This window comes from Glycine max, chromosome 6, assembly GCF_000004515.6.
Source record: "Glycine max cultivar Williams 82 chromosome 6, Glycine_max_v4.0, whole genome shotgun sequence".
Taxonomy (NCBI): domain Eukaryota; kingdom Viridiplantae; phylum Streptophyta; class Magnoliopsida; order Fabales; family Fabaceae; genus Glycine; species Glycine max.
The window spans coordinates 48,197,140-48,221,485 of NC_038242.2; the positions used below are offsets into that span (position 1 = coordinate 48,197,140).

A 24,346-nucleotide genomic window follows, 5' to 3' on the forward strand; every position below is an offset into this window, starting at 1 on the left:
AAAATAAAAAAAAATGTTTTATAAAAACTAAAATGAAAAAAAATTAGACACATAAAAATTTAAATCATTGAGACGAAAAATGTATTAAAGAAAAAAAGTTTGTATATAAAAAAGAGAATAAAATATTTTTCCTCAAAATAAAATAAAGTTAAAAGGGTAGAGTGAAGGGAAGGAAACGGTTATAAAAAGGACGCATGCAGATTTTGCGTTTTGTGTGAAGTTTTTGTCAGAAACAAACAGAATAAGAAAGAGAGGAAGCCGTAGATTCCAACGCTTTCTCTCTGAGTCACACACACACACACATTGCAGCAACAACAACAACCACACCCGATTCCATGAGTCGCTACGATCCCAATCCCTTCGACGAAGAACCGGTCGAGGTTAATCCCTTCGCGGTTAGTCTTCATTTTCCCCTAACTCCTTCGATTCGCTTTTTCAGTTCCTAATTCATTGTTCATAATCGTTTTTCGCGACACCTAGATCCGTTTCCGTTAACTCGAGATCGTTCTTTAATTGAACGCCTCATGTATCATCGGTGATTTTTTGGATGCGTAATTTAACTAATTACTGAACCGAACACATATCTAGTGACAGCGTAAGAGTCCAGTGGAGAAAAATCTTAGTCGTTTACTAACTGAATTTTAATTAGTTTTAATTTTAACCGTTCGTTTCAGTTTTATTGTTTGGTTAACTGGACCTGGCTTATTATGAGGCTGAAACGACTTTAATTGTTTTGTTTATTTATCGGTGGAATAATTTTTTGGAACGTGATTAATGCTGAAAATTTGATTTAGGGATTTGAAACGAAGAACCATTGCAAACAGTGGTTCATGTCGGGATAAGCTTTTTGACTGGCTAATTGTAGTTAATTTGTAAATATGTTTGCTAAGTCGTGATTACTTGAAAGGAATTATCGTTTTTCTCCTTGTCACTGGATTCTCCGTTGAAAAATTCATCCATCGATTTTTTATTTTAACTTTGCTGCTATGCTTTCAACATAAAATACAATTTTGAATGTGTTTATATTCAAGGTTTTAAAAAATGGTCCATGACCGTGATTTAGGCCGCAAGATCAAGATTTTTTAACTGTCCGCAACTTCAATTGGGACTGTGTCGGAAACGTAACGCGACCGCGACCAATATTTAAAACCTTGATGATACTATATATCATCGTGCTCAGACGAAAACCAAATATATGGGGCCAACAGCCACACTTGTACAAAAAGGAAATTCTAACTAAGAAAAATCAAATAAAGACATTTTACTAAGTAATCTGGTAGTTCTCCCTCACAAATAAAATGGATATGTAAATCTTGTGATATCAAAGAAGGCTAAATGCTTGTTTATGAAACGATTCTGTCTCCTGGGGAGGAAGCATACTGTCATCAAGTATGAAATAACATCAAGTTTTCTCAATCAGTCATTTCCTTTAGAAGGCAGGGGGTTCCTCAATGAAGTAATAGAGATTGACTTCTCATAATTTTTCTATATACTCTGGTTGACTGGTTTAGTGATTATTAAATGAAAAATGTTCATCTAACTATGCCATGAAGGCATGAACATGATTGTTGCCTTTGTTGATTTGAAATTGCAGATTTGATTATTATTCTAAGAACCAAAACATTTAGCATTTTTATTAATAATCTTAGGATGGAGCAGCTAAAGGAAAAGGCTCAGGGCAATCAAGTTATAGTGGAGGTGCATTTTATACTACTGTAAGTTTTCCTTTTCCTCTCACATATGTTACAGTAAAATACATCACTTTATGAAATAATATTTCAACAAATAAAGGAATCAGTTGGTTGTCGACTTTGGATGTGTATCATCTGTAGTTTGATTGTGCGATAACTGTTTCAGGTCTTACTGTCTGGAAATTAATATATTGAAGTTTGATATTTGTAGTATTTCCCCCTTTGTAATTAATCTAGAGATTTATATATACTTGATGGGTTGGGAGGGATCATTTGGTAATGTTACTCTGGACGAAATGGCTTTGTACGAGTTCTCTGAGAGAGGTTGTAATTTTTATTGGCACACACTTGTTGGCAATTATTGATTTGCATTGTTGAGTTATTGAAGATGATTGCTTGTTGCAGAATAGAAAAGGCAGAACAAGAATGGACTCTTTTCTTTTTTTACTTGTGGAGTGGGTCAAATTGAGTTTTGGCAGAACAAGAATTCAGTGATAATGCTCTTTCATAGTAGTATTCTACAATGATTGTCAGGAATTGATGTTTTCTCATTGAGAAAGAGTGGTATTAATGCTCAATACAATATTTGAAGTGATTCCTGTACAATAGGTTGTAAACTTGTAAATGGATGGCATCTTTGTTACTATGGAGATTTTTGTGGGGTATGATTATAAGAACTGATTTCTTCTGAAGAGGGAAAGTGATATTCAGTTTCAGTTTGTTAGCTGTCAAGTCATCTCTTCCATTCAAGTGGGGAAACTAGGAATAAACTTCACGGTGAATGGTCATGGAGTTATTTGCCTATTCACATGAAAGTGGTGATTTGTGGAGGCAGATTTTAGATGTAAGTAGGGTTTTCTTTTTTGTGAAGGATGAATGTAACAATACCATCAGGTTATAAGAGCCTGTGGGTGGGGCTTTCAAAAACATCAGGTGGTTCTGGACTCAGGTTCAGTCATCAGCAAAGAAGTAGGAAGTGAGGACAGAGTTTACTAACTTGGAAGGGCAGATTGGTGTATGTATGGAATTTCTTGAGTTGAGATTTACTACTCAGTTTTTTTGTAGCCTATGATAAGGACTATGAAATAGCAAGAGTATGTGGATAACCAGAATGGCTCGATGTCTTCCGTTATTATCAGCAGAGAAATTATGGGTAGCAGAGAAGTCAGAAGGCAATTGTCTCAGTGCAGCCTATTGTTTATTTAATGTAGGAGTTGAGGAAGGATTTTGTTGAGGAGGAGAAGGCCATAAAAGTTTACAACCAAATGGTTAAGTGCTAAATTTTGGACTGACATATGTTATGCTATTTTTTTCTTGTCATGAAATTGGGAACCAGTTTGTGGTAGTGCACTGTTATTATATAATAATAATAATGGTTTCCTTTTTGTCTTGCTATTTCTCTGTTTCTTTTCTTTGGCGTTTGAGGGGGTCACTGAATGTAGATTGATGAACTGCTATTATATTATGGTGTTCTTTTCCGACAATTTGTCAACAGGATGATTTGGTGTCCATTTTATTCCCACTTTCTCTTTGGGGCTCATTTCCTAAAATTTCTGTGCTTCCTTTTAAACATAAAATGTAAAGGAAGAAGAAAAAATGCCTTGTACATTAATTAACTTGCTGCATATTTGTTTGAATTTGCAGAACACTGGAAGTGTTCCCTCCTCAAACTCAAGGCTCTCACCCCTTCCACCAGAGCCTTATGATCGTGGGGCAACTATTGACATCCCCCTAAATAATGCAAAGGTAGGCTGGATTTTGAAAATTTTGAAATAAATATCAAAACTATCTGCCTCAATGTTGTTGTTTAATAAAGATTTAATTATGTACTTCTTAACTTTAGGACGCAAAAGCAAAGGAGAAGGAACTTCAAGCTAAAGAGGCTGAATTGAAAAGAAGGGAACAGGTGATTCATTTTGATATCTTTAGGACCAAGTATACAACTTACTTTTATGAGTTAGAGACTTGGTTTGTCAGATTCAATATTTTATATTGCTATCTTATATACGTGCAAATAAATTAAAATGAATCTGTAGATTCTAAGTTAACATCAGGGACCTAATTGGTAGCAAGAGTGGCTTATGTCAGTTATGTGATTGTTTGTGGCCACTTTTTCTTATATTTAATATATTAGTATATTATTACTAGCATGTGGGTAGTAAACTTTCGGTTGAGAATCTTGTTCAGTACATTAACTAAAATCGTGATTTCTGGTTTTTATTGCTACATTTGTTTACTTTAACATTACTATGTATTAATTTGGCCATTATGCTATATATAATATCATTTGGTGTACTCAGGAAATTGATTATCTTATAATGTTCTGTAGGAACTAAAACGAAGGGAAGATGCTATAGCACGAGGTATTTGAGTTCATCTATTCTTTATAGAAATCAACTAGAGTGATGTCTGTATTTTGGTTTCTTAACTCTTTATTTTTTTTTTTCATTTGCAGCTGGAATAGTTATAGAGGAGAAAAATTGGCCACCTTTTTTCCCCATCATTCATCATGACATTGCAAAGGAAATACCAGTACATCTTCAAAGGATCCAGTACATTGCATTTACAACATGGTTGGGTATGTTGAACTCCAGAACTGTCTTCTAGAATGTTTGAAGTCATAACTAGCTACTCGATGAGAAGTAATATTAACAAAATCTAACTTGGTTTTTCTTATGAATTATATTCTGTACTTTGTAGTTGAGTTGGTAAATGAAATGGAAACTCAAGATGTATACAAATTATTTAGGCATTTTCTTATATGAGCAACAAACTATAGCTGTGATTGATATTTTACTTGAAATAAAAAGTACTTTCATAGTTGCATGTCTCTCATTTGATATTTCCTGATAGAATTAGTATTAGTAATTTTGCGGTGCTTTTTATTGTTATATACTTGTTGAATGCATTGCCCAAACTTAAAAGTGTTGAAAAACCTTTATTTATTAGACTATCTAGAAATATTGCTTCATTTGTTTTCATGACACAAGATCTAGGCATTTGAAGTAGCAATAAATGTTCGATATTTTATTTAGTGAAAGAAAATCAAACTATTTTCAACTAGAGTTTAGTATTAGTATACTCAGGTGTTGATATCTTGTATTTCACATCACATCTAATCAAAATATCAATTATATTTCATTATTTCAACATTAACATATTCTCTCTTTTCCTCCTTCTTTATCCAAATCCCCATAATTTCAGCAGCGTAAATATTTTTTAATCATAATTAATTATTATATTAGTCTTAGTTTTTCAACTTTGTAATATCTGCAGGTTTGGTTCTGTGTCTTTTGTGGAATATTGTGGCAGTTACTACTGCTTGGATCAAAGGAGAAGGTTTGTCTTGCAACTGGATATTGATGCATCAATTTTGTTAAGTCATGCTTAATTTACCGACTTGTCTTTCCATGTAGGTCCAACCATCTGGTTTCTTGCTATTATCTATTTTATTTCTGGTGCTCCAGGATCCTATGTGTTGTGGTATCGCCCTCTTTATCGTGCTATGAGGTAGTGTTCGATCAGATTTAATGCAATTTTTGCAATTTAGAATAGGGATATCTGTTCAAGAGTTTTACAGCCGATTTGTTAAACTGAAAAGAAAAGAAAAAAAGCAGAAGATGATCTGCTAAGCTTTAGCTCAATTATGAAGCATCAAATATTTTACTGCTAGAGCAGTGTGTAGTGTGTACACCTGGATAATGTGTGGGAAGAATGTGAGCCTTTGGAAGGCAATACTGTCATTGTGTAGACTTGTAAAGCTCCGTGGACTCAAAGTTTACCTTCAGCAATAAGTTGATCTGATTTTATTTGGAAGGGGACACCAAAAGAAGAGGGGAAATGAGATGGATGGGAAAGGCAGGTGGAGTCTGTAGATGCATAACCACCTTCTTCTAAATTACATGAAAAAAACATGGATAATACTTTTGTAACAATATTTATATTCTGAACAGGAAGGAATCACTCTATTATTTGAATTCTATGATAGTTTATTATTGATTTTATTGTTCCAAATTGATGTTGTTTCTGTTTCATAATTGTGTTCCATTTTGTGTTTCAGGACTGACAGTGCTCTGAAATTTGGCTGGTTCTTCTTGCTTTACATGGCAAGTTTTATGTATTTTACTTCTGTACTCACTAATTCTGTACTAATTTTGTTAAGTGCTCATTTCTTTTTTTTTTTCCCTCTTTTCTACAAGCAGTTGCACATTGCCTTTTGCATTTTAGCTGCAGTTGCTCCACCAATTATCTTCAAAGGAAAATCTCTCACGTGAGTGTCCTTCTAATTTTGCATTTACTGGATATATTTTGCCAACTGATATTCTTTTGTAACTAGTCTTTTACTGATTTGATCTTCTGGAGGCAAGGAAACACTGGGGATGGCTGAAGCGTCTTTTCATTTGAGCTTATTATGTCTTGTCTGGGGTTTCATCCATAAACTATGTAACTAGTGGGGCATAAGTTGGAGGCAATATACCCTGCATAATTGTTAGTTATTTAGTTTTGTATCTACTTAATATAATGATTAATGACTATCTTTTATAAAAAAACTTCGTACCCCATTGCCCAGAGGCTCTTCGTTATGCGAAGGTATGGGGGAGGGATGTTGTACGCAGCCTTACCCTTGCATATGCAAAGAGGTTGTTTCCGGATTCGAACCCATGACCAACAAGTCACCAAGGCACAACTTTACCGCTGCACCAGGGCTCGCCCTCTAATGACTATCTTTTATAATCATCAATTAATTGTATTGTTGTGTCAGGGTTGATGGTATATTCTCCATGATTTTTTTGTAGATCAGTAATATGCCAAATACATTTGTTATTTTCTTATTCCGCTTCTACTCAAACTAATATGGTTGTACCCTCTGTTATGTTGTGGACAGAGGCATTTTGGCTGCGATTGATGTGTTGGGAGACAATGCATTGGTTGGGGTAAGTTTCAATTGCGTATATATTGCCTTATATAATAAACAGTTGGATATAATTATTTTGTACCAGAGGGATACATTCTCCAGTTATAATTTCACATTGAGATGATATTAGTATTTGTGCTGAATTGCAGATATTCTACTTCATTGGATTTGGCCTTTTCTGTCTCGAGTCAGTGCTGAGCATCTGGGTTATACAGGTTTTTATCATATTAGCACTGTAACACCAACATATTCTCTTGAAGTTACTTGAGTCTTTTTGTTTGATTATGTGCTTTTAAATTTTGCAGCAAGTATATATGTACTTCCGTGGCAGTGGCAAGGCTGCAGTTTTAAAGCGTGAGGCTGCGAGAGGGACAATGATGGCAGCTCTATAACATGGCACTTACAATTGTTTTCCTAATGGATATACCCGAAAAATGATTTCTTGAGTTACCATTACCAGTTCTCCTTACAAACTTTACTCTTTGTTTAATACTGGGATGCGTTTTCCTAGGTTTGTGTCAAACCAGATAATTAAGATAGAAGCTTAGTTGTGCATATATAGAAATCATTGTTTGAGATAGCCCCTTAACAAATGATTTATTTCAGCATTTTTTTTTTATATTTTTTATTAACAAAATACTCCATCTATCTTGTGGGTTTAAACGTTCTGTTGGCTAGATTATCGGATGAAAGTAACCAAAATAACAAACAAGAAGTGAATCAAGTATGAAGGAGTGTTTATGGTTCGATATGTTGGGTAAAAAGCTCATTTAATTCAAATGTAAAAATAAATTGTGATTTAGGAATCCTCTGTTACAATCTTAAAAAAAAAAAAAACCCTTTGTTACAGCTTCTTTTCAAAATAATCAGAAATTGAAGGCTATATTTGGCTAAGCTAGCAGTAAAGTTAGCTAAAAATTAAAAAGTTAATTGAAAACTAACGGTTAGAAGTTGAAAAATTAATTTATTAAATTAAAAGTGTTTCGTAAAATTAATTGTCGAAATAATTGAAAAATATAAAATAATAATATTATGATTTATTTTAAAAAAAGATAACAAGAAAAATAAATAAATATATCAAAGATAAAAATGAAAAAAATATAAAAAAACTAGAAACTAGAAGTTAGCGTAAAAATTACTATAAAAAAATTGTATCAAATATTTAAATGAATTTTTCAATTAGTTAAAAAAACTAGAAATTAGTAGATGTGTTTCCTAACATAGCCTTAGGTTTTCAGGTGATTGTTTAGCTTTTCAAAATAATCGGAAGGGAATTTAAATTCTAATTAAAATGAATAGCTTCTCATAAAATCAATTTTCTTTTAAAAAATTATGATTGTATATAAACATGAATTAGATTTCGTTTTTTTAATCACTAAAAAAATAACTACTAGATTATCTTATATCAGAACTACCTTTTTATTTTTAACTTTTTTTTTGGGTGAAATTTTCATTTTTAACTTTTAAACAAAGTGATTCTTGCTTTAAATATAAGTATCTTGAAAATACTATTACGGTAAATAGGTTCTTAAAGAGTTCTTATATAAGTAATTATCATAAGTGTAACTTAACTTTTTTAAAAAAAAAACATGTAATTTAAAATGACAGTTATTGTGTGAGTAGAAAATAAAATGGCTCACTCACTAAAAATAACTTGAAAACTGTAGTTGAGTTCTATCATTGGACTAAAAATTACAGTATGTTTTTAAACCTTATTTGACGATAAGGCATCTACTAAAAAAGAGTTAGAGCCCAAACTGAATTAGTGCATATGTGAACCTTTTCATTGACCTTGAGCACATATGGCAGTATGTAATTCAAATTATATTTTTAGAAAATGTGTGATTTTAATTTTAGAGCAAATTGGAATGACACATGTTTTACATGAATTACATAAAGAACTCGAGATCATTTCTTTGACACTCCTCTGGTAACATTGTTAAATTACGTTTTATTTTAAAAATTGAATTACATTTTTATTGTATTATTTTCATTGAAGACCAAAATTGTCCTTCACTTAAGTGACCCAATAAAGCACTCATCCCCTCATTTGTACCCCTTGTTTTTATACAATTACTACACATGCACTCCTACACATATTACACACACCTCTTATGTTTTACAAACGATACCCTCTGTCATTTCAGGAATTTTAATATGCACTACGATTGTTTCTCAGATTACAAAGTTCATACAAAAACCGTGAGAAAAAAAGGTGATCAAAATTGTGGATTAAGAATTATAGAAGGATCAAAAATATAATTTTATTAATTATTTATTATAGTAATTCTATTTAAGAAAATAAGTATAATATTTTTTTCTTGGAGACAAAATCTTTATATGCTAAAATATATATATATATATATATATATATATATATATTATTTTATGTAAAATATATTTACGAAGTCATAAATGAAAAAAAAAATACATATGTTTAAAGCACACGATTTATTTTGAAACTGTCAAAAGTATATTGATTATCCTTATTTAAAATCTTCTTAATTCTTGTCTATTTTGTTTATCAATTAATATTTTTAATTATCTTGATTAAAATATATAATTAATATTTAACCAATTTATTGATTGATGATATATTAGTTTTATAAAATAATCAAATTTCATTTGAAAACGATGTAGCTATAATATATATTATAAAAAAAGAGGTATGGAGAATATATAATAAAAAATAAACAAATTTAATTATTTTATTCTGATGCTACATGTAAGAATTGGGATTTTTTTACTAGTCATATAATAAAAACCTAAAAGCCATTAGAGATGTAAATCAATTGACGCCTAAATTATTAGGATATTTTAGGATATTTTTAATTTATAAATTTATTATTATATTATTATTTTTAATTTATTTCATTTTCAAATATTTGTACAAGAAATAGATATACTTTATCATGACCTAAAAATAAAATAAAATAAAATAAAAACGGCATCGTATATATAGCAGATTGTTTCTCGTTCTTTCATAAAACCCCTAGCGCCTAGGGTTTAAGCGACGAGAGCGAAAATACCCCCAAATCCTCCCTTTGAATTCGAAGTCACCTTCTTCTGATTTCGATTCCGTGTCAATAATAATAGATAACAATGGCTTCCCAACACGAAAACGGGTCGATTATCGATCCGAATCCTTTTGGGGTGGAGACAGTAATGGCTTCCCAGCACGAAAACGGGTCGGAAATTGACCCGAACCCTACTGTGGTGGAGACAGCAATGGCTTGCCTTCACGAAAAAGGGTCGGAAATTGACCCTAACCCTACTGGGGTGGAGGCACATGAAGCGGAGGCTGAAAAGTTTGGAACTTTGGGTTGTGCTGTTCCTATTGAGGAAGGCTTGGAGAAGATCACTTTGGTGGGTCCTTCTCTTTCAGTTGAGGAGAACCTTGTTAAGGATGATAGTGAAATTGAAATTGAAAGTGAGAGTGAGAGTGAAAATTCAGAGTCTGAGAGCTCTTCTTCTGATTCTGGTAGCGGAAGTAGTAGTAACAGCAGCAGCGGTAGTAGTAGTTGTAGTGATAGCGAGGACGACGATGACGATAAAGACGATGATGTGGAAGTTGAAGAAGGTGAGATAAGTGATTCTGATGAAGAGAAAATGGTTAGTTGGAGCATTGTTGATGAGGATGGTGATGAAGATGGTGATGTGGGAGGAGGAGGGGGACCGATCAGGTCAAAGAATGAGCTTCAGGTGTTCTTTTATTTATTTTGTTTTTTTTTTTCAATTTTAGATTTAAATATTAAGTATTTGGTAACTTGATTGTGTAGCGATAAGTTGTGAACTCTATGGATTTAGACTCTTGTGTATTTGAGTTTGGTTTGTTCTGGGGAGAATATTTTGTGCCAGTTATTGTCATACAAGTTAAAAAGTGTAGACTTTGGGTAGTTTGGCCTTTTATTTTTGAAGCTTTATTTGAGATTTGAATTGAAGGAAGTTAGAATATGAGAAATTTTGAAACGCTCTTGATGTTTGATGCAATACACCGAGGGTGAAGAAGGTTAATAACTGGAACTAATCTGAGTAACTAGAGGGCTTGGATCTGTGCTATTATGCAATTTCATTTTGTTCTTTTTGGGTATTGTTTTTGAATGGTGTTAACTTTTGCAGAATCTGCCTCCTGTTCCTCCCGTAGATGCGATTTTGGAACCACACCATCAAACGGTGCCAGTTGGAATTGTTATGTCGGTAAGCTTATGGAAACCTAGATGTTCCATTATTGATTGCAAATTTAGTTTCTTTAGTTGCTTAATTAAGTGTTTGTGTAATTGTGTGGATGTTAAGATAATAAGATGACTATAGGAATATAATAGAAAGGGTACTGATTAGTGTTGGAATTCTCATTGGACAGACTCTTGGTGCTCAAGTCATCGTGGAAGGAGTGGAGAAGCATGACCCTCTTAATGAGGGTTCTATTCTTTGGTTGACTGAAAGCCAAAAACCACTAGGTTTAATTGATGAAATTTTTGGACCAGTCAAGAACCCTTATTATGTTGTGAGATACAATTCTGAAAGTGAAGTCCCCACGGGGATCAATGAGGGAACCTTGATCTCCTTTGTTCCAGAATTTGCTGATCACGTGATTAATAACAAGGATCTCTATAGGAAAGGGTACGATGCATCTGGCGCAGATGATGAAGAGTTGTCTGATGAAATGGAGTTTTCAGATGATGAGAAAGAGGCTGAATACAAGAGAATGCAAAAACAGACAAAGAGGGGTGCAAACGATCAAAATCATGGCAAGAAAAAAAACAACAGAAAGAAATTTTCACCGAAAGATGTTGCTGCACCTTCTGCACCAGCTGCACCTTCTGTGCCAATGCTTCATCATGGAAATTGTCCTCCTTTTTCAAGCATTGCACAAGGTCATTTGGGTGGAACTACCCCACTTCCACCCTTAAACGCAGCTCCAAACTTTGCTACGAATGGAGTCTGGACAACTGGAACAACATTTCCACATCAGCAACAGTCTCCCATGCTTCCTAATGGATTTCCTACAAATGGCATGCCATGGTACCCACAAAATCCTCAAATTTCTCCTCAGTTTCCTATGCCAGGAATTCCATTTCAACAGCAATTACATCCCAATCAGGGATCTCTTCCCACAACTATGCTACCTGGGATGCAGCTCAATATGTTTGCTCAATCCCAATATGCAGCAGGACTTGCTGGTCAAAATCAAATCGCATTTGGGATGGGTTCACCCTTCCCACAGAGTCAGCCACCTATATTTGCTGCACAGCAGGGTTTTCCATCCACTGAATTGTGTTCAGAAAGAAACCTGAATTTTCATTCTAATGGCGCCCCCTCTCAATTTCATCCGCGTCCAAATGCTAATCGTGGGAGAAAAACATTTCATGGTGCAGGTAGGAAAGGGTGGCGTCCACCCAAGTGAAGGTTGTTATTATTTATTTTGTGCTCTACTGCACACTGAACTAAATTTCTTGAGTTGGGCCATTTTGCAAGGAATGTACTACACCTGTAAATTTCTTGTAAGTCTCTCTTGAATTTTGAAATGAATTCGGTTAGTTCCTGAAGTAGTTTTGTTCCTATATTGAAAGGCCTCATTTGTGCTTGAAAGTGTTATTATGAATTTGAGAAGCTCGGTGCTGATCATCTTGTTTATTTACTGAGTTGATTGAAGGAGCACGCACGCACCTACTTTCAATGTGCTGAATCATGCCAATATAAGTCGAGATTGAACAAATTTCCCCCCCTTTTTATTTTAAGTTTTACAACTACTTCCCTTACTAGATACATGATATCCCCTCCATTTTTATATATATGACTCAATTTCTTAATTCATCCAAATCAGAAAAAATGATTAATTTATTAATTTTTATATATATGACTCAATTTCTTAATTCATCCAAATCAGAAAAAATGATTAATCTAGTTGATAGTAATAAATGTTTAAAATTTGTAACTTTTTATAAAATGTTTCTTATCATTAATATTTCTATTTTCTAATAATTTGTTAATACATTCTCTTTCTTTCTTTAATAAAGAATATTTTATAGTTTAAAAATAATGAATGTAAAAAACATAAATTGAGTCTTATAAAAAGAAAAACATCATTTTTAAACTTAGATTTTATAAATAAGAAAGGAGAAAGTATAATATTTTTTTAAAATAATTAAAGGGGTTAGTGTTATGCATATAAGGAGTGTCAAAAAATTTAAGAAAGAATAGTTGATCAAAAAAAAAAATCTGAGATGTTGTACAATTTCAGGACGATACTTCAGAGGGTGTCGGTTATGTCAACATCTCACGGAAAAGAGTCCTATTTATTTGAGATGAGAAGCACTGTTGCAAACTCTCTTTTAGAATTTTTTTTCTGCCTGTCTATAAAAAAAAAAATTCAATAATATCAAAAAGACAGTTGCTTCCTGCACCTTTCTAACCTTCTGAAAAGCCAAATCAGGAATCTAATTCAGAATGTAAAATTTTCCAATCCGGAATGACTAAATTGCATTTCGGATTAGGATGCAGGCAATAAGTTTGGAGGTGCAGGAAGCAATTGCCCAGAATGAATGAATCGGCCCAAACAAACTTACTAATAAGGTACCAAATCCTCATCCTCATACATTAGAAAATCTCGTATTAGAAATTATCTAATTGGAAGAATAGTTGTAAGTTGTGATAATTTCTATAAACCTAATTTTAAGCATAAAGCAGGGTGGCAGAATATTGCTATATCATATTTATCTTTGTGTAATCTCGATGCCATTTGTACTCCCTTTAACTTCAAACTTCAAAAGGATTTTTCATGCCTAAACAGTATTATATAACTCGGAGGGTGCTGGAACGATATAAAGTAACGCAACAGTGAAAAATGAAAGCAGTGGAAAAGTTTAAAACGCCCCTCCTTCGGAGGTAAAAAGATGAAAAATGGATGCTTTGCTACCATCTATAGACTATAGTCTACGAAATAATACTCTTTGAAAAAGTGTATATTGTCACTATCTGAAAAATGGATGTTTTATTACCATCCATATCTCAACTGTTGTAACATATTATAGACAGTGACTAATTTTTACTAATCAAACAAGGACTATTGTATCTCTTGCACTTTCAAATTACATTCCAGAAAATCCACTCCGAACGGAATGCAATAATGAAAGTGGTGTGAATAAATGCCTCAAACAAATTTTCATTTTTTTTTAAAAGCTAACCTCTTTAAAAAGAGTATTCAAACAGGCCCCAAGTCTCAACCAGATTAACCATCCAGCCCTTGCAAGCTGTAGAAAGCATTCAAACTCAAAGCACTATTTCCCTAGGCTACAGCAACTCCCTGAATCATAATCATTATACTGAAAACAATAACATGTGGCTGATACAGTAAAGTAAGCACACTCATCAAGGACTAACATCTCCAACCCTCCAAAGACTACACATTGGCATATTATTGAGCACTAAAAAGAACATAATCGACTAGGCAATAATTGGACCAAAAACACGGAGCTGGTCGGGTACTGTATTATTATGGCTATGTCACCATCGATTCCATATCAAATCAGTACTCTTCCCACTTTTTAACATTTTCTTCTCATATGGATATATAAACAAATATATGGAGAGAGAGAGAGAGAGAGAGAGAGATTAGAAACATTGTGAAAGAGAATAATAGCTAAGATTGAAATTTATGATCCAGTCAATGTGAGAACAATGAATGGTGAACTCAGTCAGACTGGTAATTGTGCAATTAGGAAAATTAAATTAAACATTCTTATAGGGGGAAAGGCATAAATAGCCCACATGATGTGAAGTGAGAAAATAGCAGAGAATATGATATGAAGGAATCAAGCTTTGGCATTGTTTGTAAAGTCAGCACAAGTCTGGCAGCTGCAATCTGAAAAGCGGCAGATATCACAGCCAAAGCACACACAAGAAGTGCAACCTTTGCATGTTGGAGAACGAGTGCATCCCCTGTAAACTCTACGGCTTGCTCTTTCTTCTTCATCATCACACGTAATTCTGAAAAAAGTTAACATTAATAATTGCCCCCCAAATACTATATAACAATATAGTTTTAGTAAAGGTGAACATGCAAATAACATATACAAGCCAATGATGTCTATAACTAAGCCAATTTAATACTACCTCCGTCTCATTTGGAAGAAAAAAATTGTCTCAAAATAAGTGTCGCATTTGACTTTTCAATGTAAAATTAATTGATCTTTTTTACCAATACCCTTAACAAATGTTACTTTAGTTTTTGAATCTAATATTAATACTATTTAATAAGATTAGTCTTGTAAAACTACCACTTTCTTTCATTTATTTATTAGATTTCCTTGATCGGTGTAATTCAACTTAAGATGACACTTATTTTGGGACAGTGGGAGTAAATGATAATGTTGGATATAAAATAAAACCATTCATGTACTTGAGTACTGTTACCTAACAACATAAGCTTTCAGATAATTATTTGTAATAGATTCCTCACCCCCAAAGTGGGGGGCAACAATCTATCCATTTTCATTGGTAGCAAAACTCAAGCAAGGTATTTTTTACTATTAAAATAAAAAGGTGACGGTGAACAGTCAGAAAAGGGGAAAAGGAGAAAATGGACAGTGCACTGATAACTGGAAATAACGTGTAATGGCAGAGCAAATTGATGGTATACATCAAAGTCAACAAATAATGTAGTTCTAGAAGCTATCAACTATGATAACAGCATAAGCAACAGTGTCTGTTAAGCCAATTGAAGCTATATATCTCACTGCAGAGGGCATAATAGTCTAAGTAGCATCAGTGGTAATAGATGAAAGATGAACATGTTGGCAAAATAGTTGTAAAAAGCTATATTATAACTTTGGAGCAAGATATCACTGTGCATTTGGTTCAAGAAAATGTTTTCTATTTTCACTTTTAATTTCAAAAATGTCACCTGGTTTTTATTTTGCTTTCTATTTAAGAAATTTGAATAGGAAACAATAAAAACAACTTTTTTATTGTTTTTATCACTGTTTCCCATACAAATTTCTGAAAACAGGAAACAAAGTGAAAATAAGGTAATATTTTTGTAATTAAAAATGAAAATAAAATATATTTTCTCAGACCAAAAGCTCCCACGGTTTTGTAATAGTTCCATTCTAAATTCAAGAGAAAAGAAAATCAAGGGAACAAGACCCATACAGGAAAAATCCCTGAATATATTTTACTACATAAATTTTAATGAGCAAGTTGAATGGAATCTCCATACAGCATCACTCCCAGTAACGACACTAAGACCTATTTTTGTACTACATCGCTATACCTAAATCGTGTCCAAATATACTACCTTGGGAGAGTCTTATTTTTGCCAAAATGTGATTTGCTAAACAAAGCTATTCAATCTACTACAAGCAACAGCTCAATTCACAATTTTGAAAACTTCAAATGATCACCAATCATTCTATTTCAATCCATATATTCATAATTGTAGGCTATAATATCATGCACTGCAATTGCACTCATGATTCCCTTTATATGAACTTATCAAATGCCAGCTTCAGTATATTTTCGTCCCTCTTCCACTTTGGAGTTCCTGTATTATTCCCGCTTCGGGCCAAATTGAAACATTGGTAGCTATGTACTTGTAACAAATGACACATTTAAGTCTGTATATGGATTTCAACTAACTTGTGTACACATACAACCAAACACATAAAAAAATGGAGAAAAAATTGCTTCAGAACAAGTTCTGGTTAAGCTCTCCCAGCTTGAGACATACATGATAGACCATATACTATAGCTTGCATGACACTCTGCAAATTAGCAAGTATTGGCTAGTATAGCTTCAGGTCTTACACAAGGTTAAGAAAGAAAAGATCGTTATTGCCTCAGCTTGGGAAGTGGCCACACCATTTCCATCAATAAAACAAATCATAACCGTAAATAAATGCATTCAAAGCAAGGTGAATTTATTAACATCAACCTAATAGATGGGCATTATAACACCAAGTGAACAACATTAAAAACATGACTTGCTCATTTGTATTTTAGTTTTTAGTAAAAGAGTACTATAAGAGAGAAAAGTAAATAAAACATACTTGTCATATGGAAGATCAGAACATTTCCAATTTGCATCTGCCAAAGCATCATGGTGAATGCGGCATTCCTCTTTAGTCCTCAGACGAAACCTACGCTCTTTATTGCAACTAGTGCAGCGAACAAACTCATCACGGTGACAAGCCCGGCCATTTTGGGATCTATGGGAGCCATTTGCAGCTTTTGACACCTGATTGTAGTATTTGAGCAGCACTGTTTTACACAATGGAACCTTCTCACCATTAACAATTACCCAGACATTATTCTTCCATTTCCTGGCAGTCTCTCTTCCAGAGTGTTTCTCAAATGCAGAAGGAGTCAACTTGTCTATCAATAAAACAATTTTAATGCAAATAAAGTGGTCATTCAGGAGGAAAATATATCATAAAAAGAAAAAAAAATGATGAAACACTGCATAGCATACAAAGTTTAGAATCAAAATCAGAAAGAAAAAAAGGTTTTTCTTTTTCAAGAATTAGACTATTAGAGTTTACTGTTCCCCCTCAAAACTAAAATCTCCTAATTTTTACCCACACTTAATCATGTGGCCTCTTCCCTAATTGTTGATCTCTCAGTGCTTTCAAATTCAAATCCTATTGGCATGGTATAACATTACTCAATGAAAATTATATCCTAAAGTCGGTATTTCATGTATAAATTGTAGAAACAGTTACTTAAATATATCTCATGCCGAGTGGCGAACAAGATTTCCAAAGTAACTATCACTACTTTTTGTCTTTCTTTAAATTAGTTAATCCTCGTGCATTTGAAGACGTATTAGTCATTCTCTCTGGACAGATACCATACAAGTTCTACTTTATACATATATATGATTGTGCAAGCAAAACAACACAGACATAGGATACATGGAACAAATACAACTTGACAAAGCATATACATAGTGACTGCAAGAATTAGATTCTATGGTCAACCTCTGCCGAAGGCACTCATTCACCTCAGTCCCCAACAATTAAAAACTACTCAAGTGGCCCGAATGAATGGTCCAAGCCAAACACAAATAGCAATCAATCACATTCACACATAACACGAGACAGCATATATTTCATCAAAGACAAGAACCAAACATATGATCAAAACTCATTACATATTATAGACAATACCATAGGATCACACAAACAGTTTACTCTGCCAAACAGACTTGGATCACTTTCAACAAACATAGACTCATAGACTCGGATCACTTTCAACAAACATAGAGTAACGATATAATATAATGGTTATGCCACGTTATTATATACAAACAACAAAAAAGGTCTACTTCATCAAGTAACAAGCCACGTTTAAACTCACAAAAAGACACGGTGTGATTTAAAAAAATCTTCCACAATTGCACACAACAAAAACAAACACCCCTCCAAGCCCGATCGTATAGTACACCAAACCAACGAGTTCAGTGAGACAAATCAACATACACTTCAACTGTATGAAGCATGAACCCACCATCACAAACTCACAACCAAAAGCCAGATCATAATGACACCCATCAACGTCAAAAAAACTCACCTCATCACAAACTACAAACATGCACACACACATAAAACACAAAACACAAACCAAAAACCAAAAACAGAAAACCGTGATCTTTGGAGAGAGAAGAGAGACCTTCTTGGCAACCAGGGGTGCATTCGCAAGTGATTTCAAGGTACCCATTAACGAAAACCCTAAGTCTTCCCACAGCGTCACCGTATCTATGGCTCGTGCACCCGCACGTGACTTCGACACAGTCCCCAACACGCTTAACCCCACTCACCTCTCTCAGCTCCTCCTCGCTGAACAACGTCGTCAACCCACTTTCTCTCTCTAACCCGTTCGCCATTTTCCCCACCAAAAGACTCTGTTTTTGCCCAGAAAACTATGTGGGTAACGCGATGCCGAGGAAGACCCAACACCACGTTAAGCCTTGAGATCTGACAGAGAAAACGTCTAAATGTTTGAGAGAGAGAGAAGAGAGAGAGAGAGAGAGAAGGGTTGGGTTGGTGATGGGGTTGAATGAATATAATGAATGAGCTGGCGTAGAGAAACAAATGTCGTGTGTGTGAGGTGAAGGGGTTAAAGACTTAGGGTGCTACTTGCAATGCATGATATGACATGATAGGAGGGAAGATATATAATATAGAGAGAGAAGGAGAGAAATGAATAAAGTTTATAGGCGAAATCCTCTCATGAAATCAGCCTAGGTTTTTGATATTCGTGTTTTTTTTTTTTGTTCGGAGTTTATTGATGTGTTTTTTAATTCACTTGCATTAAAAACTAATTATATTTATATTTTTCAAGAAAATTTTACAATGATATTTGGGGGCGTGATTACTCGCTTGATATATCATGATCTTGTATTAAATAATGGAACGGATTTAGATGGAAAAGAGGATATTTTTTGAGAAAAAAGAGGATATTTTTTGAGAAAAAAGGGGAGATATAAAAAAATAAAGGTGGGGTTTTGCCGTTTTGGAAGGAGAATTTGATTCTCTTCTGCATAAACTGCAATTCGTTTTTACGATATGATGGGTGTGGGTTAAATTTTCACGAGTTTGTCAAATGGTAACCAAAACAAGCAAACTGCAAAAGGGTTCGGTTCAACTTGAACTGGTTTTAATGCAATATAAGGTAAGACAGAAGTATATAATTAAAATTGTTATACTAATATTATTATTTGGACTAATTTGGTCATATACGTGTACATGTTTATGGTGGTAAAGGAGATTTTACGTTCCAACCTTCAAGAGACATTATATGCATTCAGAATTTAAATCCTCTTTATGTTGTTTTGTCATACTCTTCACAATTAATAAGATTACTTAGTGATGAATGATGATATATGCAAATGCAATGACCAAGAATAAATAAAGGGGCGAGTTTATTAGACCAAAGACAGACTAGATAACTCATAATGTATATGCAATATTGAACCAGAAAGTAATGGTAATTTTTCCCATTTTGTTTTGATTACTAGAATTACATCAGAAGTTACTACAGCTAGCCACAACCACCATGGTGATAATATATAGTATATACGTTAAAACTTGTAACAAGACATGGTGATGAAAGAGGAGAATTGATTCTATTTCTATCTCTCTATATATGGCAGAAGACTTCTGAAGCCCAGCTAGCCACAAGTACTAAATGTGTGTGAAAAAATTTCATTTAAGACTAAATTGGTAAAGTCTTTATTTGAGAACTTGTGACAGACACCCTGAATAAAGTTCTCAACTCTCTTTACCGGGACTCGATCAAAATGGCGTGATAGTTTTATCAAAGGAATATACCTTTCCCTTAATCAGGTACTACATGAAAATCTCCCCCAGAAAAAAAAAAAAAGAAATCAAAAATATTCTTTTGATTATTCACAAGAATGCAAATTACTAATATATATCTTAGTTGCTGCACACTGTCAGGACTAATGCTTTTTAAGCTCTGAATTTGTTTTAGCTTCCACTTCATATGGTGGCAGTTTTCAATAACGTGCTTTTGTTCTATTTTCCCCAGAAAATGTAAACCATTATATAGTTAGCAAGGTTTAAAAAAAACGGTATACAACATCAAAGTTTTTGAAATTTCTGTAACCACAACAGGATTGTAATTGCGACCACATCGTTTACATTTATATGTAATTTTCTACGATATTAAAGATCATGACAAACCTGCGACTTTGACCACAATTTAAAACCTACCAGCCAAACGAAGGGGTTCTAATTAAACTCTTGGTTGCATTTTAAAGACTTAAGCCTGTTACCATTTTTAGATTTCTAAAATGCACACTATTGTCCATTAGTTACCCCAAGCCAATAATAATGCACATCATGTTACCCGAAGTATCAAGAAAGTAGAAACCAATTAATATTCTCATACATGGTATCCTAATATTGCCCGTTTAATTACGTCCTAAGAGAAGTGTAGGCAACTTTGACGCCGCAACTTAGGCAGACAAATTGCAAATACTAGGTGGCTGGTCTTGTCTCCTACCACTCTACTTACTAGCTAATATCCCATACATGTCTGTTCTGCAACTAAAAGTGTAGGCAAAGTGTGCCATTCTCTAGATTTGATTCTGGAGAATATTTAGCAATTAGAGAAGCCGTTGATTAAGAAATCTATGTCTGGTCCAGCAGTTATTATTTCGTTCTTCACATTTTGTCTCAACTCAACCACTAAAGATTTTTGCTCCTCTCAGTGTATCTATAATCTATATGTACTTCTTTCATTAAAATCATGATTCATGACATTTTTTTACATTGTCTGAATTAAAGTCTTAAAAGTCTCACATAGCTCGCCTTAATTACTAGGATGCCGTTTATATAAGAATCGGTATTTTTTATAGACTGAGTTTTCGTGTATTCGCACATTCAGTTAATCACAAACTTTAAATGTAGATTTTTGATTCATGAATGTGTGAACATGAGAAATTTCTTTATGAATTCTTGCAGAATATTTTTTAATTATTTTAAAAATCTAACATGTTAACAAAGTTCATAGCCTATTTGTGGTTGTTTTCTTGGTTTGTATAGGAAATCTTCGTCATTATTTTTCCCAACCTTGCTTAATGTTAATTGGTTTATTTTTTTGGATCCCCATCCACAAAGTGATTGATATCAGAGTTGAGATTATTACAGAGGCACATCTTTATCTTTGAAAGGAACTTTTGCATTTTGGTTTTTAGCTTTCAATTACATAACTTAGCTAGTTGATTGGGCCCCCCAGATAGGGCAGGGGTGGGCGCATGAACTTCTGTTGGTGCCCGAAGCTGCTATAATACCGTCATGATTTTACCAAAGTGCACAAGATATGTATGAATTCCATTGTCTCATAATCTTTTATATCATGGGATGTGATATAGGCCACAATAAGAAAGAAAAGGCAAAAGGGTATTTTTTTTTTTTTACCATGTTTCATTTTTAAGCATGGTATGTAAAAGGTGCCATATTGGGAAACAAAAGGTAAAATGGGTCTTTTTTTACTGTGGCATGCAATCGTGGCTAAGGTATATTACCAAAGCCAACAACAAGCTCAAGTAGTGCATCATACTACTCCTTTGCCTTCGAAAAGTTGAATGCACAAACACAACCAACAACTATTCCTATAAGTGCAGAATAGATAATCTTCAAGATGACTTTTACAACTTATGAAATATTGTCCTCCTGAACTATTACTATTATTATATATGCTGGTGTATTTTTCAACGACAAAGTACTAATTATAATGATGGCAGACTTTCCCACTTTAATGATCACACAGTGTTAGGACTGTGTATGAGAGTGCCTCCATGAGTACTTTTGCAACATCACATGAGAGATTCCATTGGGCACTGGCGATGGCTCATCACACTTGGCCCGAGTTGAATTGTTATAGTAAGTATATAGTAGAGTCACACCAATGCAATGTGGATTTATACACACCTAGGATTCTCCAGCTTCATAACATATTGCATATGGTTGTCAACTTGGTTTGCTAGTTTGAAACGCATATCCACGTGTAACTCTTGTGCCATAGTCCTTCCTTGACAAGTAACAAAAACAGTTCCATTATTTGATTATTTGATAAAGGGTAATCATTTCGTGAGATTTAATAGCAATATACTACCTCCCATACATAAAAAACATATTACTTAAGAACAAAGAAAATAGTTGAATTAAATTTTTTAACACACTTTTATTAATATTTTATCCGAACTCATATATAAAGTTGAATAATGAATATTATTAAAAAGTGTTTTTTCATGGATTAAAAGTTTATTCTTAAAAAATGTAACAAGGAAATATTAAATATTCAATTTTGTTACAAAAATTTGAAAAATTATTTTTGGATGTCATTGATTCTCAAGAATGCTCTAATTTTTATTTTCACCGTACTTTCTTACACTTTTATTCGCATGAGCAGGGATAGAAAAGTAATATTCACAATTGACTGTGGACAAGCATGCCACGTTCGAATTGAAGGATTTGGAGTCATTCGAGATACCGGCGAGGAAACTTATTTCCTAAAATATTAGTAACTTCCTTGTTTATTTATTTTATATAAATTGTTTTGAATTTTAAAAGATATTTCAAAAGGTTTTTTTCAGTAAAAAAAAACGTCCTAGTCATGAATTGCTAACAAAAGAAAAATCTTAGTCACAATATTTCCAAAAATCTGATTCCTCCAAATATAACATGATAATTTACAACAAATGCTCCCAAAGTATCTTTCGTTGGAAATTGAGATCAAAAATCAAAAAATTAGTTGAAAATAGAATCTCAATCAATCAAATGATACTTTTGACATTTTATCATTAAATAAGGTGAAAGAAGTTAAAATTTGCTTATATATTTTTTTATATGTAAAAATGAAAAATAATATCAAAAGATTTATAATATTCACACATTTTACTCAATTAATTAATCTGAAACTCCTTAATAAAATTTGTTTATGAGTCCACCAAACTTTGTTTTCTTTCTTATAAATGAGTTTGGATGGAGTATATATCTTTCTATTTATTAAATATTACAAAATCATAAATGAAAATCATTAAGGCACAAATGGTTCGACACTCCTGTAACCAAGGTATATGTGGAGTTTGGTCCCTAGCCTGAGAATAGAGTCACATATGGAGATATTATCCTAAAATGGTGTATAGATACTTATGCTAATTAACACCTTGAGGGAGAAAGAAGAGGGAGAAAGAAAAGAAAAATGAAGAAAAATAACTACAACAAGTATCTGTAAAGGGGATGTCAGATATCATTGTAGAAATAAAGTGAAACAAATTTTTAATTTCTCTACTTTAACCTATCACGAAAACATTTTCCTTACAAAAAAATTGTTAGATCGCCACCCCACCATTCACCAATCGTCTATCTAGTATATTGACTTGAAAGTTTTTTACACCATCTCATGGAATCCAATGAAAATTTTGGCAAGTGAAATAAGTCAAGAAGGTAGAGATGGACACAACTATTACTTTCATCTTGCATATATTTAAAATAAAAAATTAAAAATTCATATGAGTCTTATATTTTTATACTTTATTTTAATTTAAATCTTCAATCTCATTTTATTTTTTTCCCTTTCACATCTTTTATTTTAGACCAAGCACACCTTAGGCATTGAAAGTAGAAATATGTTCAAATACTGTCACCTACACGCCACGTTTGGTCGGTACCTACTTTAAGCGCCGTGACCTATCGCAACTACCTCCTGCCGAAAGGACACCCTAAATAGCTGGTCTAAATATTATGTATCACCATCAAATTTATAGGGTCTTAAGTGAGAATTTTCCTATGATATATTTCAAATTTTCTCTTAGCAAAAGTTCCTAGTACAACGGGTTCAGTTCTTGTATCTTTTTACTATATAAGAATTGGAATATTACCAAATGAAATGTGTGAAATAATCCGCACGAGAATATTTTAATTTATTCAATTGTCTCAACTTCAAATCATCTTGAATATATATTTGTGTAAATAATATTAAATACTTAGAAGAAATATTTAAAAGAAAAAATTTGTTGACGACAATAATTTTATATGACTTAAACAAAATTATTTCTTGAACATCAAACATGTTTTCTAACCAAAGAAGTAACAATTGAAATTTGATTGTTGACTAGAGAATAAAGTCATCATAACTAAAAAGATATCATTTTATTTTTTATCTAAAAATAAACCGATACTACGATAAGAGTAGATATACTAAAAAAAAGCAT

General features: G+C 33.1%; 3 protein-coding genes across 4 annotated transcripts; 2 read left to right on the top strand and 1 right to left on the bottom strand.

Moving 5' to 3' along the window:
* Positions 1 to 200: 200 nt before the first annotated feature.
* LOC100814913 (secretory carrier-associated membrane protein 1) lies at positions 201 to 7,186 on the top strand. 2 transcript variants are annotated; one of them, XM_003527400.5, is made up of 13 exons: positions 202 to 395; positions 1,650 to 1,715; positions 3,336 to 3,437; positions 3,535 to 3,597; positions 4,021 to 4,054; positions 4,147 to 4,269; positions 4,968 to 5,030; positions 5,108 to 5,201; positions 5,752 to 5,797; positions 5,894 to 5,961; positions 6,577 to 6,625; positions 6,756 to 6,821; positions 6,912 to 7,186. In XM_003527400.5, exons 1-13 carry the CDS (start codon positions 336 to 338, stop codon positions 6,996 to 6,998), a joined length of 921 nt encoding a protein of 306 aa, XP_003527448.1. In that variant the 5' UTR covers positions 202 to 335; the 3' UTR covers positions 6,999 to 7,186. The 2 variants fall into 2 exon arrangements, with proteins under 2 accessions (XP_025984799.1, XP_003527448.1); XM_026129014.2 differs by lacking the exons at positions 6,756 to 6,821; positions 6,912 to 7,186 and having other exon boundaries at positions 201 to 395; positions 5,752 to 5,801; positions 6,577 to 6,597.
* Positions 7,187 to 9,590: 2,404 nt separating this feature from the next.
* On the top strand, positions 9,591 to 12,152 carry LOC102661630 (H/ACA ribonucleoprotein complex non-core subunit NAF1). Its single transcript, XM_041016731.1, has 3 exons — positions 9,591 to 10,308; positions 10,726 to 10,803; positions 10,967 to 12,152. The coding sequence occupies exons 1-3, from the start codon at positions 9,709 to 9,711 to the stop codon at positions 12,008 to 12,010; spliced, it is 1,722 nt and encodes a 573-aa protein (XP_040872665.1). The 5' UTR covers positions 9,591 to 9,708; the 3' UTR covers positions 12,011 to 12,152.
* Positions 12,153 to 14,219: 2,067 nt separating this feature from the next.
* Positions 14,220 to 18,738, bottom strand: LOC100815782 (protein ULTRAPETALA 1-like). The gene is made up of 3 exons (NM_001254214.2): positions 18,274 to 18,738; positions 16,653 to 16,977; positions 14,220 to 14,592 (listed from the first exon to the last, which is right to left on the bottom strand). The coding sequence occupies exons 1-3, from the start codon at positions 18,485 to 18,487 to the stop codon at positions 14,418 to 14,420; spliced, it is 714 nt and encodes a 237-aa protein (NP_001241143.1). The 5' UTR covers positions 18,488 to 18,738; the 3' UTR covers positions 14,220 to 14,417.
* Positions 18,739 to 24,346: the final 5,608 nt, after the last annotated feature.

What these genes read in the sequence shown, in the direction of transcription:
- LOC100814913 (XM_003527400.5), top strand. Translation starts at nt 336, where the DNA reads ATGAGTCGCTACGATCCCAATCCCTTCGACGAAGAACCGGTCGAGGTT. An exon ending in TGCTTGGATCAAAGGAGAAG is followed by an intron (nt 5,031 to 5,107) that starts GTTTGTCTTGCA and finishes CTTTCCATGTAG; the next exon opens with GTCCAACCATCTGGTTTCTT. An exon ending in TGAGCATCTGGGTTATACAG is followed by an intron (nt 6,822 to 6,911) that starts GTTTTTATCATA and finishes TAAATTTTGCAG; the next exon opens with CAAGTATATATGTACTTCCG.
- LOC102661630 (XM_041016731.1), top strand. Translation starts at nt 9,709, where the DNA reads ATGGCTTCCCAACACGAAAACGGGTCGATTATCGATCCGAATCCTTTT. An exon ending in GGTCAAAGAATGAGCTTCAG is followed by an intron (nt 10,309 to 10,725) that starts GTGTTCTTTTAT and finishes TAACTTTTGCAG; the next exon opens with AATCTGCCTCCTGTTCCTCC. An exon ending in CAGTTGGAATTGTTATGTCG is followed by an intron (nt 10,804 to 10,966) that starts GTAAGCTTATGG and finishes CTCATTGGACAG; the next exon opens with ACTCTTGGTGCTCAAGTCAT.
- LOC100815782 (NM_001254214.2), bottom strand. Translation starts at nt 18,487, where the DNA reads ATGGCGAACGGGTTAGAGAGAGAAAGTGGGTTGACGACGTTGTTCAGC. An exon ending in CACCCCTGGTTGCCAAGAAG is followed by an intron (nt 16,978 to 18,273) that starts GTCTCTCTTCTC and finishes TTTTATTGATAG; the next exon opens with ACAAGTTGACTCCTTCTGCA. An exon ending in TCTGATCTTCCATATGACAA is followed by an intron (nt 14,593 to 16,652) that starts GTATGTTTTATT and finishes AACTTTTTTCAG; the next exon opens with AATTACGTGTGATGATGAAG.